We start from the raw sequence: 14701 nt of genomic DNA on the forward strand, positions 1-14701 counted from the left end.
TAGTGTAAATTGGCGTATCTTACCCTTACACCCTACTTTGTAAGCAAGCCCTAAATTACTTTAGTCAAATTAAATTACTGCAAGAACAGTCATTTGGTTGTTCATCTTCTGCAACTGAGCAATAACGTAAAAACTATATTCATTAGGGCAGACAGTAATATTAAAGTCCATTTAACAGTAGTTTGTTGAAGAACTGAATAGCTCATTAGTTTCATGAAACTCAAAGTGTGAACCAAATGCTGATAAAGTTTCTGCACATGCTTTTGTGTGGAAATGTGTCTACCTTGGTGAGGTAGTCATGTATGTTGAGCGTGGCCAGCTTGGTGAGGTGTCCATTGAGCCCCAGGGCCATTAGGAAGCCGGCATACTCATTAGCCAGCTCAGGACTCTTTGGCTTGTTGTAGGCGATCCAGGCTGAGTCCACCTTAAAACAGAATAGGATATATTTATATTTATACACACACACACACACACACACACACACACACACACACACACACATATATAGGATAGAATAGGACATGTCCATTTATGCCATTTACTCATTTATTAAGACAGAGGAAGTTTTATTTACACACAGGAGTAGGAGTTTCTGTTGGCTTGTCCATGTACGAAGATGTTTGGGATTCAATTTGCATACCTATTACACCATCATACTTACAAAAATTACTTACAAAGTGCATATATTAATTATTCATATTCATATCACATTATTGTCGGCAATTCCCAGAGGTCTGTAACTGTAATTCTTGATATTATTAATTAATTATTAAACATGACCTGGGCCTGAATAAGCAGCAAATTAACGTATTAAATAATGATCTTTTAAATGAATTTTGAATCAGATTAAAGGTCTAAAACAGGCCATACCATTTTTGCTAAAGTCACATTTAAAATTACAGAAAGCTAGTAAAATTGGTATTTTTTTTGTAAATAAGACTTTTTAAATATTTAAAATTATTTTCTCGCTACAGTTCACCTTGTCCATAAATTTTAGGCCAATATTTAGATTTTAATATTTATGGTCATTTCAGCCTGATGGTGGTCACCAAAAACGTAAACGAAAAGTTCAGACTGACCTGTGAAGCGGGGGCTATTTTAAGACCAGCGGCTACTCCGTTATGGAAACTGGGCCAGCTGGTCATGTTGGGAGGAACGTCGATGTTCCCGCTGTTCAAATCTACCATCGTGTTCCTTGGAGGAGCGCGGCCTGGAGGAGAAACATAGAAACAAAGAAGTCTCTTTTAAATTCTTAATACACTTGGAGAATAACATTTGCTTTCTATTGAAACAAATAACATAAAAACATAAAGATGAGTGACACTGTATATATTGTTTTTTCCTTCTAGTTTAATTTGGTAAAGTCTTGTTTCCTCCAGAGCAGTGGTAAACCTGTTACCTCCTGTTATTATTTCACAAACTTTCATGGAAGATTTGATATATTTTCTCAGTCTTCATCAGTGGAACACATTTAAAACTACAAAGTATTCTATCAATCCACAATTTTCACTAAGGGATCGACATTGTTAGGGTGAAAACGTCTCAGCCTCACCACACTGAAAACTCACCTGTAAGGTTGAGTTTGGGGACAGGTAAAGGCTCAGTTGGCACAGGGTGATAGGAGAAGAGAGTGAAAAGGCCTCTGCCAACTGGGAGCGCCATGGTCCTCTGACACAACTGCAGGAGTCTGACAAAGACATGAACAAAAAAAAAAAAAAAAAAGAAGGTTGGGGGAAAAAAAACATTGAAACATCTGATACTGCTGTGTTGCTGTCTGATCTTCTATGTTTCAAGACCAAATGCAATCATCCATTACACTTACTTATTCTCTTTCTCCTCTATGTACTCATGGTCAGAGACTTCTGGCAGCTGGACAACACTGACCCGGACAGGCCTTGAGCTCTGCAGCAGCCTCCTGACCTCCTGGACCCTCAGGTCCTGACTCCAAATCAGTCCTGTAACCTGGTGAGGAGAGAGAGGGCAGGAACACCAAGGTTTTATCACAAAACCCCTACAGAGAGATACTTGTGCCAAAAAAAATAACTTCCTGGTTTGAAATACCCTCCAGAGTGAAGATAGTCTAATAATGCAAATATTAATATTTATTGACCATGTTACCTCTTGAATTATGTCCGACATCCCATCCTCCTCCTCATCTACTTCTGTGGTTGCAGGAGGCTCCAAGGACAATCCTGTGCCTACAGACTGAAGAAGCACCCAAATGTTGCACATATTTATATAAAGGTGGCAAAAACAAATAATACAGATGTGCTAAATCTTAGTGCATTAGAGATATGGGTACTTTGTGAGTAAACACATTTCTCTACAGGTAGGATACTGCTGATAATATAAGTAAGAGGCACAGTTTGGATGTTTTGGCTCATTCAAAGCACTTTGCTCAAATTAGCAACAAATATGGGTGTGTAAAATACTTCCACTTAGTGGTCAAGAGGGACACTTTTGTGCCCTGTTGTCTAGCAGATATTTCATAAATTGCTCATACTGTGTATTTTACTAGCGGTGTTGTTGTTTTAGCACTAGTGCATCCATGGCTGCAACAGACAGGAGGCCGGATCTCGCCCCAATCTTCATTTTGAATAAAATTATTTGCAGATCTCCTGGTTTTATAGATGGCCCAGATGAAAGAGTGCCTGCCTCCGGGTTTGAGTTTATTTCACACTCACAGCTTTGCTCTTGGCCAGTGTCATCTTGTGGGCTTGTTTGGTCAGATCCTGACGTCCAATCAGCAGACAGACTTCCTCTGACCAATCAGAACACGGCTGCTCCCGGCACCGATAGATGGCCTCCCTGATGGGCAAAGCGACACCAAAGGGGACTGACTCCAAGTCCTTCAGGGTGAAACCTAAGAGAAAAGTCAGGAATGAGAGGGCCGTTTCTTTTGAGCGTAAAAACAAAAGTATCATAACTGTTAGAGAAGTTTCAAAATCTCCTCTAAAAACACCAGATGTGATGTGGCTTTGAGAAGGTGTGAATGTGTAAATTCGCACCGATGTGAACTAGCCGGTTGCAAAAAAGAGGAAATGGTTTTATTACACCTACCTCTATAAAGATGAAAACTGAACTCTTACCCTGGGAGGTGAGCCAGATCACCAGCTGTTCAGCCAGAGTCTTATTGGAAAACTTGAACTTCACACTGCTCTGTCTAGAATAAACAGACACGAGCATAAGTAAGACAAATTACTACTGAACCAATGTAATGAATGGAAATAAAATAATAACAATAATTAAAAATAAATAAATAAATACAAATAGGCACAAAATAAAACATAACGTAAGCACTTCCAAAATACTTTCAGAAGATTAACTTCAATTTGATGAGCTCACTTTTTTTTAGTTATTTTTTATTTTTTTATGATAAAAAGCAGTCATTACAAAAGGATTCGGAGATATACCGCATTTTTCATCCAGGCTACATTATATTATCTTACAACACGCTGTCAAGTACTATTACGATTAAACACTACTGACGGTATACCATTTCTACAGCGCGTAGTATTGATAAGCTCATGTGTTTATGTTCAGTTCTGTTGCGTTCTGTTAGTTGACATTGTTGGTGTAGCTGTAGAGCATTTTTTGCCGAGCGAGAGCCGCATACTAGAAGTGTCAGACTGACGGTTATACGGCCGATCATAGCCCCTGTTCAAGCTTCAGTTACCTTGCAGAATATTTTCTGCAAGGTAATTTCCAATATGTATTTAGGTCAAGAATATAGATTTCATTCTTGCAAAGCATTACTTTATACTGTGTTTTAATGTGTGACGGCATCGACTAGTCGACGTCCACTCGAGTTTCACCACGTATTAGTCGACTTCAAAAAATCCTAAATCATTCAGCCCCTGGCAGTAATATGACAAAAACTAAAAGACTAAAGCTTTTTCCTCTCATTCTTGTGAACTTACCTCCTGATTTCCGATTCACTTGCACAGGACTTCTGGCCTGAAAAAGATGAAAACATGAAACAGAAAAGCAACACAAGTTAACAGCAGGGGAAAGAGTTCAAGTATGTTATGAATTGGTTTCTTATTTGTGATGTGAAATGAATGCTTGTCACAATTACACAAATTCTGAAGGAAGCGTTTTGGGGTTTTTTTTGTATTCATTGTGTTAAAGCCTTGTCAAACCTGCACTAATTGCCTGTTCAAATCTGGCACCAAAAATAATAGGTATTAAAATTATGGGTTCAATGAAAGTGACATTTATTCTGGATGAGTGGAGGACTTTTTATGTGGGCCTCTGTTGTTATTTTGTTTGTCACTAAAAATACTAACGCACTGCAGGGAAAAAAAACTGTTGATGCTCTGACGTCGCCCACAGAGTCGATGCCCGATTCTGTGTCAGTGGGAAAGGAGGCTGATCAAATACCTGCAGCAACTGCTGTCACCTCAGTGCTGTATTGGGTTTTTGTCAAAGCAAGAACTAACAAAGGAAATAAGGTGACACACTCTGTTACTAGGCCCTGAAGCAGGAAACTATGAGACTGGCAGGTAATCAGGGCCGGTCGTCAATAAATGCACACACAAAAAAAAACACAGCACAACACAGAGTAAAAGACGAGTGAAAAGATTCGCAAAATAAAAACAGACCTGCAGAGAGCTTGACCAGGTACTGTGGTCCATCGGTCCAAGTAGCATTTTCATCTCCGATGATGTAGAGAGCATAACTCTGAGAACAAACAGAAATCATTTGTACAGTAGATGCTCTACACCTTATAAAATCACAGTTAAATCAAGACAACCAACATTTAAATTTATTTCTGGAGAAATACGACAATCATGTCAAAAATATATTTCACCACAATGAACTGGGACAATTAGATAAGATGCAGGTTCAACTCTAAATACTGAAGTATCGTCATGAAAAGCACATATATTATTTTCTGTTTCTCCTTTTAGATGTTAGAAGTGGATCTTGAACAGTGGCTGGGAGAAAAACATTTAACTTGTTGACATTTGGAGTAACGAGGTAAAACGGAGGACTGGGTCATTAGTATTATTTTTCCTACTGTCTCAATATGAACCAATATAATACACTGAGATACTGTATGAGGGCCAGATTACGTGTACATGAAGTGAATAACCACGTCTGTATGGTGGCGGGGCTATTTTTATATAGACGTGAGTCTTTCTAGTACTCACTCCTCAAGAGAACAATGGGTTGATATTAATTTAGACCCATGTTATTCAGCTGCAGAGTCGGTTACATGCAAAACAATAAAAAATAAATAAAAATAAGCAGTGGTTTAACCGTGCCCATGCAGAAACGTCAATGTGCATCACAGACTAAAGTCTATCTTTGGTATGGAGGATTGTAAGTGTCATTTTTGATGTTTAGCGTAGCAACGACCAAATAAAAATAGAAGTAGTTGTGGCTCATAATCTGTGGCTTTCTCATATTGCTGAGGCCCAGATGAAGAAGAAAGATACAGTATGTAGCAGCGAGGGTGCAGTCAGTTGTTTTCATTTACCGACAAGACTATTCTGAGAGAGGAAGGAAATGATCGCGTAAGTGAAAAACTCTTAATTTAATCACATTTAATAGAAAAATAGTCCTACTTAGAAAATTAAAGCCAGTGAACAATATTTATTAACAATAAATGACTGTGAACTCAAATGTGAAGAAGCATCTTTGATAGTGTGAACTATCTGTGTTCATCACAGGGTTAGATATAACTGGTTGTCTGATCTCTGATTGTTATATATGTGATGACATCTGAGTTACATCACCATCATCTGACAGTATTTTAAGTGCCTAAACTTATGTATTTTTTTTAATTCCTTTTACTTTTTAAATACAATGAATGCAATAAACAATAATAACAATTAAGTCTGACAATAACACTAAACAGCTGCAGACGAATATAGTTTAAATTTAAAGATAATCAAGAAGCTTTAATGCCTTCACGGTGGTAAAACGGCAAAATTACGTATGGGGATCTGTACTAGCCCGTCTAATTCTGCTCTTCTTGTATTCGTCATCGCCGCCGTCATCCTCTACAGAAACAAAGCGAGACCTCCTTCTTCAATAGATAAAGGTTGGATCCATCAGCGCCACACACGCGTACACAAATGTACAAGTCTCCATCCACACCATGGCATAATTGCTCTTTATGTCCAGGAAAAGAATCAGGAACATACCACGCAAACAGAATATCTGAGTGTGTTTCAATTACATGTTGAACTCTCTGCCCTCTCCCTCACACACACACGCATGTGAAATCCTGAGAGCAGGTGGAATATCAAGTTTAAAAAAAACAACCCTGTCCAAGTTGAGTACGAAACACACTGTAAAATATTTTACTTTTCATTATCTTACAGCTACAGTTCCTATTTTGTGACCTTCATTACTAATATCACTTTCTCCTCCTTATTTTGGGCAAACTTAACTAACAAGTAACTAACAATAACAACTAGTAACATATAAATACATTAAATATTATACTTGATAAATAACAGAATGTAACAGAATGTAATTTATCAAGTATCAACTGTAATACAGTCCAGTCGTTTTTTTTTTTAAGTCTTCTAGTGCCTAAAACTTGAATCCCACACATCCTCGTTACTGTGTCCTTTATCTTCCCACGTGTTTCCACTCATGATTTCTGTCTAGATGCACTGTTTACTATTATGTAAACAAAACAAAACAAAAACAACAGTTAACTACACTTTGCAGCACTTAATCTGAAACACAGAGGAGCCAAGTTCGTACCAGAACCAGCAGCCTGGTCCTCTGACAGATGCCGGGCAGGTAGGGGAAGGGCGGGTTCTCCTCTCCTCTCAAGCATCTACTGAGCCAGCTGAACACACAGGGAGGCTCCGGCCTCAGGAAGGATGGACGCTGCATCTGATCAATCAGTGCTGAGGAGGTACAACGTGGAGGTGGGAGAGGTGAACAGAGGGTGAGGAGAAGGACAAGAGAGGAGAGGAGAGGAGAGGACGACAGCAAGCGTAGAAGAAGTCACAATTACAAAGGCAACAACAAATGGATATAATAAGAGAAACATCCTCAAGTCGAACTTGTAAAAGCTCCTTACCCTGGTCGATGAAGCAGCTCTCAGTAAAGCCACTAATTAATGAAGGGTAGTCTCTCCAGTAGAGATCCACATATTCTTCCAACTGGAGGTCCCTGCAAACAAAAGTGAACATGTCACTTCACATACTTTGGATTTGTTACTTAGCCTAACTCCACTCACATTGACAAAAAAACTTAATAACCTTTTATCACTCATCTTTCACAGCTGCACACAAAATTAAAAATGGCTCCGCTCCCAAATAGAATCAGTGACATTTAACTTGTTTTGGGCAGCAACTGAATGCACAGCAAATGTAATTAACAGCCGTGAATCATTACCATTTAGCTTAACACCAGATAATCAATAGTTTTTAATCCCGGTACGAATCCCAGACACCGACACAATTTCCAGTTTGTTCATATCCATTTTCCACAGACCGTAGGCTTACAAATCTTGATTTAAGTCCTTCATCCCTTGCGCTTTGAGCTTTTCATCAACCTCTATTTATAGATTTACCCAGCCTACACAGAGTTTTTTTAAATGCTTGTGGTTTTTGTGGTTAAAAACATTATAAACAGATTCAAAAGTATACTTAAATCTGATAGTGAAGGTACAGCAGTCGTAGTAATGGAACTGTCAGATCAGGAAACCATTACCACCATCTATATCCTTTAATGGAAACATTATTCCTTGATGGCAGTGGCCTCTTTCGGGAGAATTATTGTCTCAAAGCAAAAATGCTTCGAAAGGGTTTGAGGTGTTGACTTGGATATTAATCCATACGAGCATCTGTGGGATGAGCTGGACAAACAAACAGAGAACTGTGGAGGCCCCACCTCGCAACTTTAGGCAGATGGTCACAGGGTTAAGGCTGATTGTTGAATAACGTACTAATATACTATACACAGATGTGGCCTGAATCAGTAAAGATTTTGATTGAGCTGTGTTTCCAGAGGTTAACTTAAGATACATTATATTTGCATATCTGAGTCGCAACTAGCTACAACAAATTTATTTATAAAATAAAATACAATAAATGATTAAAAAAGGTAATACCTCATATAAAATGCCTAATGAAACAATCAATCAATCATTTTAGGCTAAACCATTTACTAAAGTGCGGAGAGTGTTAAATTTTGCACCATACTTAGCAGCCCACATACTAACAACACAGGCCAATTACTCTCGAGAGCAATTCACTCTGCCACTCCACCTATTCTGTTATTGTCATTGTCACCAATCACAGCGGTCACTTGAAGTACATGTCACTAAAGAGCCTTGATTACATGCGAGCTTTCATCAAAAACAATGAGTGTTCCCTTTTTCTTTCATGGTGCGAGAGTTCAGTGTTGTCGGGGGAAAATTAGACAAGGTTGTGTTTGTTGTGGTAAATGTTACAAGTCTCTTCTTTGTGCTATAACCACTGTGTATTAAAAAGCAGTTCCTTGTTTTGTCTGCCAGTTCACTTTCATTCAGTTCTATGAGAGCATATCTTTAAGATCCATTTTAATTTATAAATATGTAGTGTGAGCACTCTGCTGCAAGGAACATAAATATCATTCTGTTGCGTCACGGTCATTTGAGCCGTGTATGGAGACACAGATTACAGTAGTTACCTGGCCAGTTGCTGCAGCAGACAGACCAGCGATGAGGCTCTCGCTCTCTGCAGCTCATCCAGCTGCAGCTCCTGATAGAGAAGATGGAGGACGTAGAAAAGGGCAGGAATGTGAGGGAAGAGAGGAGCTGAACTGTCCAGCTTCAGGGACGGACTCGATGGAGAGGACGCCTTAAGACGCAAAGAAGAAAAAAAGACAGGAATTTCAAAAAAGGAGGCTATGAGCACACAGAGTCACTGTCATTGCATTTAATCTCCACAGCTCAAATTGCTCACAGCTGTTCAAACTTTTTTACAGACATCTGTGTGGTCATTTCAAAGGCTGCAGTTTGTGATGCTACTGAAATGTAATGTATACTAACTTGTGCTTTGATTACTTTGTCCTGGATATAATAGAATTATTTCTGTGTATAAGGCAATACAACTCAGCAGCACCACAAACTCCAGACTCCAAAATGATCCCACAGTTGAATCAACAACTCTTGAAACTATTTCATGCCAATTTGTATCCATATTTATAAATACTGATGTTGCCCAGGTTGGCACTAATTTAGACCAGGATGCAAAAATATTCGATTATAGAATTCCTAATATGATTAAAGGAAATTATAAAAAAATAATATGATAAAGGGGTAGATACATCAACCAAGTTGCATCGGAATCTAAAGAAAAGTCCATAAACTCCAAACATTAAAGGAACTAAACTGAATCAGACAGCAATCAATAGCCTATAATATAGTGGGTTACATACAGAGGACAAGTTCTCGGGCTCCGTGGTGAGAGTATTATTTGTGCCAGTGGAGTCCACTGGACTGCAGACGGGCTGGGAATTCATCTGACGGTGGTAATGAGAGCCCAACAAATAGTCCCAGTCCTGCAGAGAGAAACAGAGTAAAAAGTTTTTTGTCTGATACGATGGACACTCTCAGACTATGCAAAGGTGACTTGACCAAGATAGTTCATGTTACTCCCTAACCAATCATATCTTTCAGTCTTTCACAATTGGAAAAGAGGTGCCAGGAACAGGCAGCATATGATTCTGGATGGACCTGTCTGCGTGGGCCGAGCAAAGTATGACATAGGGCTGTGCAATTAATCGAATTTTGATCACGATTTCGATTCTTGGTTCAAACGATCTCCAAATTAATAAAATCGAGTTGGAACGATTCTTTTGCTATTTTCCGTTGTCTGTGAGGTTTTTCTGAAAGAGACGCGCATGCGCAATTCAGTCGCTCCCCCAGAGCATTCAACGCGGCCCCACGAGCTCTGTGTGTGTGTGTATGTGTGGTGACCTGCAACACTCATCTTATTCAGAAAACAGCGCGAGCGAGATGGCAGAGGGAGGACGGTCCCGTTTGGTCGATAAAAAGGGTAAAACAAGTTCTCTTGTATGGCAACACTTTGGATTCGAAGAATCCGACGAAGCACAGGCCCACACAATGTGCAAAATGTGCTACAGTGTGATATCGGCACCCAGTAGCGGTTTTAGGCACGGGCGAACCGGGCAGTCGCCCGGGGCGGCATTTTTTCATGACACAAGGGGGGCGGCACGAGCACTTGAAAAAAAAACAAAAAAAACAAATACATCTGCGCAGCTACATGGTTTTCTATTATCTGTCATATCTGTGTGGGGAACTGGCAAATTGTCGCCCCCTGCAGCTGCAGGCGCCCCTGCTTTCTGAGAAGGTGCCGTGCACAGAAGGTGTGCGTGAGAAAGGGAAAGGGGAGGGGGGCGCGGGGGACAGTTCACCTCTGGGTCTCTCCCAAATTGAACGGGGGGGTTACAGTGAGTTTTTTTTGCCGAAATGCCGAATAAATGCATTTTATTTTCAAACTCAAAAAGAATCGTTTGAAGAATCGTGATTTCAATCTTGACCAAAAAAATCGTGATTCTCATTTTTTCCAAAATCGAGCAGCCCTAGTATGACAGTATGGGTTGTCTGTTCTTCGCCTGATCTTTTGCATTGTCATGGAAGACCGCTCCGTGCTTGTATCAGCCAACATCATGGAAATGTTATAGAAGTTGTCACACTCGAGCGAAGGTAAAAAATAGACCTTTGTCACGGGTGACATTTTGAAACAGATGTAGTTAATCAGTGTTGAACAACAGGAACTTTTACAGAAATCACTGCAATGCAGAAAATAGAGAAGTCTAAGTAGAGGGTGAGTAGGCGGCAGAATGAGGGTGGCTTTTCTGTGCTCGGAAGGAAATGCATTTAGGACAAGTCACAGTTTATGTATGCTTCCACATGTAGTTACATCTCTGGAGTGGTGCACATCAGGTTTTGTTGTAGATGACGGAGCGGATTTGACACCATACCTACAGTATCAGCCCAAACCCTACCTATGCAGACCCTACTGCCATAGCTGACGTGCACCTCCCCAGAAATGTAACTATGCGTTGCAGCGACACAGACCGCCTGAGCTCTGATTGGTCCGCTTGGTAGTAGCATATTTCCACTTTAGTATTTCCGGCCATTTCTCCATCTCTGCAATTTTCGAATTGATTGTTTTGGATCAATAAGGATGGAACACATAGAAGAACGTTTAACTAAGGAGGTTCGGAGATACAAACATTTGTATGACTCGACTTCAGTGGAATTGTGGCAAGGTTTTAGTTGCCATTGTTGAAAGTGAAGCAGGAAGTGGAAACAAAAATTAACCCAACTGGCAAAAAAAGACAGCGCCGTCTAAGGTTTGGGTGGTGGTGTTACAGAGCGAGACAGACTGACAAGCGCACAAGTAGAAATGGCTTGCACTGACGTCGGCTACGTGCGTAGGTTATGGCCTCGATGTCACGCAGTAACTTATCTCAAAACAATGAATCTGGCTTTACTGAGACACTGAGCCATCATTAATATATCCATGTGTTCCCTACTGTGATAAGTCAAAATGAAAAATGTTATGTCCCAGTAAGCCATGACAGCCAAACAGCATGTGCACGTTCTAAGTGGAACCCAGCCTCCATTATTACGGATACAATAATGCCCACCAAAAAGTTGTATTCTGGAACTATGTCTAGTCTTTTTCTCAAGACAACATGCCTGACTCTCATTTCACACAACCCATTTCTTTTGGCTCTATTAGGAGCTCCTACCATGAAGGCTGAACCTGGCGTGGTAAGCAAGACCTAGAACATTTGTGTGAGGTGTTGTTCACATGATGAAAAACAGATTTCACTGAACACCATATCTGTTTTATAGAGGATATTATGTCTTCTGTGTAATAACTGTGGCTGAAAAACCACCACCACATTTGGGCTCAGAGACAAAAGGATAACAAGCTGACAGTGTGAACAGCATGCTTCAGTTCAGTCTGACTCATGCATTACCTCAGGTCAGACACATACAAAGCTACAGAGTAAAGTCTCAGCCTCTAGCTGTTTGACATTTGCCAGTCATATTTTGCTCTAATGGGAACATACTTATACTCTCAGATTACTTAAGGACCCTCCACCTTTAATTGGGAATATTTGAAGAAAACCTTGGATGGGTCGTTTGAGGTTAGGGTTAAAGAAAAGGGCTCAGGAACACATCATGTATCTGTGAGCACAAACAGACCTAAACACATTTGTGTTTAGAACTACATTACAGAGAACAGGTTATTTGAACGTCCTCTGGGTTAAGAGGCTTAAATCCCGTGTATGACAAGACACATTTATTCTTTAAATATTTTAGCTTCTATTGCAACTACAAACTGTTTTGTTGGCATGAAGGTGAAACATTATGATTAAAAAACTTCCACAATAGATAAAGACTATTATAGTAAAAGATATGAAGTCATTGTAGTATTGTTAATATTTATCATTCTGTCGAGTATTGAATTATTTCCCTTTTGTCGTATTTTCGTTCCTAGCACTTGATCTCTTTCTGGAGCATAAACCCCCTGCACATGGATGGTCATACCCTACAACAGGTCACACTATAGTCACACACCTCATCAGAGCCTCCATCAGAGGGTCGAGCCTTCTTGGCAGCAATCACTGGAGAGAGAGGCACTTCAAAATGCAGCTGAGGAAACAAGGTGGACGACAAAAGGCAAGGTCAAGACATGTAAATTAGTCAAAATGAGCTGTTGCAGGTTAATAATAGAAAACACCACAACAGCAGGCCAAGGCTTTAGCAGCTAATTGACTCACATTTCGCGTCCAGGTGAGGCGCTCAGTGTTGTAGCCCATCAGTGTCATGAAACAGGTGACAAACAGGTTCCACTCTGTGTGGGCGCTGGGACCACCAGGGGCGTTGTAGATGTTATACCACTTCACCAAAACCTGCATAACAGAATTTATTTCAATGTAAATTTATCCATATCATAATTTCTTTATGCAAGCAATATCAGTTTATGTTAATAAATCATTTTAAAAGCCCTGAAAAAGTACTTTCTCATTCATGTTCCTACTCTGAAAATGGGATCATACATAAACACATATTCTGCTAACAATCTAACAGCTTTGGTTTTGTGTTTTTTCTGTATCTGTGGAAGGTGCTCTGAGGAAAAAGATAATACACTGATCAGTACTGAGCGATATCTAAATTAAAATGTAATGAGGTCATAGAGTTGTTTTCTCATATATCCATAAATCAATATGTGTAACGTTGTATTGAGCGGCAACTCTGACTTCTGTTTATTTGGTTGTGAATGTTAAACATTATAGAAAAATACTTATTCAAAACCAAGTTCCTGTGGGATTTAAAAACAACATTGAAAATATGTTACTGAATAAAGAAATACATTTGGTTTAGCAGGAATTAAATCCTTCAGTAGACCGACCATCTGGTTAACACTGGTTAAGGATGTAACCACACAAACTGGTTCAGTGTATTTTAAGAAAGAAGTCATCTCTTCCACAAACCTTCATAGCAGCTTCCTTAGGCAGGATGAAACGGATCGCCTGAAGGCACTTCCTCACTGAAATAAATCAGGGAAAAGAGTTATTGTAAATTCAGTACCTTTCCAGGGTTTCGTTTTTAAATATATTATTAAACTTGTTTAGGAATTATTTTTGGGAAATATTGGAAAAACTGTTTACTGTAAATATAATCTGGTTTTAGGACATTCTCAGTAACTGCATGAGAGACGGTTCTGGAAGTTTGAGTCATTAGCTGCTAGTTTCCAGTTACTGCAAAACATGAAATACCCAACAAAGTGATTGAGTTGAGTTTGACTGGGGACCATTGTGTGTGTGTGTACTTACATCAGTCATATTGTGGCAAAATTCTGCTTACACAAGCACAATGTGGGGAGTCAATTTCTTTTGGGGACACATATCAAATCCTCATACTATTAAGTCTAATCTATTATAACAACATAGAATAATTTTTTAAGGGTTTTAGCCTCAACTATGTTTGAATACCTGTAATTCAGGTTCCGCTATTGACTAGCACTTCCTCTATTCCTAACCCATATCTGTGAGAACCTGGGACGAACATGTGAGCTCAAATTTGTAACTTTAAAATCACAGGAAAACATTTGCTCCTCAAAGTATAGGAGTATGTATAGGAGTAGAAGTATGCTGGTTTGAATCTCTCTGAGTAATTTCCAACAACTGTTTTAATTCTGGACCAAAACATTGAAAGAGAAAAAACATTCGTAAAATATCTTTCCTCAAGGATTCAAGGATTCAAGGATTCTTTATTGTCATTACGACACATGTTGGTACATGGGAAGGAACGAAATTGGTTACTCTGGTCCCGATTCAAGCCATCCATTACCAACTTCCAACCAAGAACTTCAAAAATCAAACTAATTTTAAGCGCGCAGTGTTTTGTTTGTGGCCCTCTTCCTGTTGTGCAATTTTTAACCTCTTTTCCTCAATCTCAGAAAACAAAAAGGAAATTAAAAAGTAACCCCCACTACCAGTAATTAGTGCTGCTGTGTCTTCCAACAACTCTGACCAATCAGATTCCTAATCACTGTCACTAGGCTATCTTAATTGGACGTCCAGAACGGGAAAGGTCAAGGAAGAGGTGGATAAATGCCATTTCATTAGAGGAAGAAAAACGCGTCTGTAGGATCGATTAATAAATAATGAGGAGCCATGCATGTAGAAGACACAA

The 14701-nt window shown here is 39.5% G+C and overlaps 1 protein-coding gene across 4 annotated transcripts in view; it reads right to left on the minus strand.

The window, feature by feature from the left end:
* The window catches only part of anapc1 (anaphase promoting complex subunit 1), a 53763-nt gene that overhangs the window by 27692 nt on the left and 11370 nt on the right, over positions 1-14701 (minus strand). For all 4 annotated transcript variants that reach the window (XM_084561693.1, XM_084561692.1, XM_084561691.1 and 1 more), the window contains exons 18-33: positions 13498-13553; positions 12784-12915; positions 12581-12655; positions 9397-9519; positions 8647-8816; positions 7052-7143; positions 6727-6875; positions 4605-4683; positions 3921-3957; positions 3090-3163; positions 2685-2863; positions 2119-2205; positions 1823-1962; positions 1569-1687; positions 1080-1210; positions 284-424 (exon numbers count right to left, since the gene is read on the minus strand). In XM_084561693.1, coding sequence (XP_084417819.1) covers positions 284-424; positions 1080-1210; positions 1569-1687; positions 1823-1962; positions 2119-2205; positions 2685-2863; positions 3090-3163; positions 3921-3957; positions 4605-4683; positions 6727-6875; positions 7052-7143; positions 8647-8816; positions 9397-9519; positions 12581-12655; positions 12784-12915; positions 13498-13553 — 1784 coding nt within the window. The remainder of the gene's footprint in view (positions 1-283; positions 425-1079; positions 1211-1568; positions 1688-1822; positions 1963-2118; positions 2206-2684; positions 2864-3089; positions 3164-3920; positions 3958-4604; positions 4684-6726; positions 6876-7051; positions 7144-8646; positions 8817-9396; positions 9520-12580; positions 12656-12783; positions 12916-13497; positions 13554-14701) is intronic.

This window comes from Chelon labrosus (assembly GCF_963514085.1).
Source record: "Chelon labrosus genome assembly, chromosome: 15".
Lineage (NCBI taxonomy): Eukaryota > Metazoa > Chordata > Actinopteri > Mugiliformes > Mugilidae > Chelon > Chelon labrosus.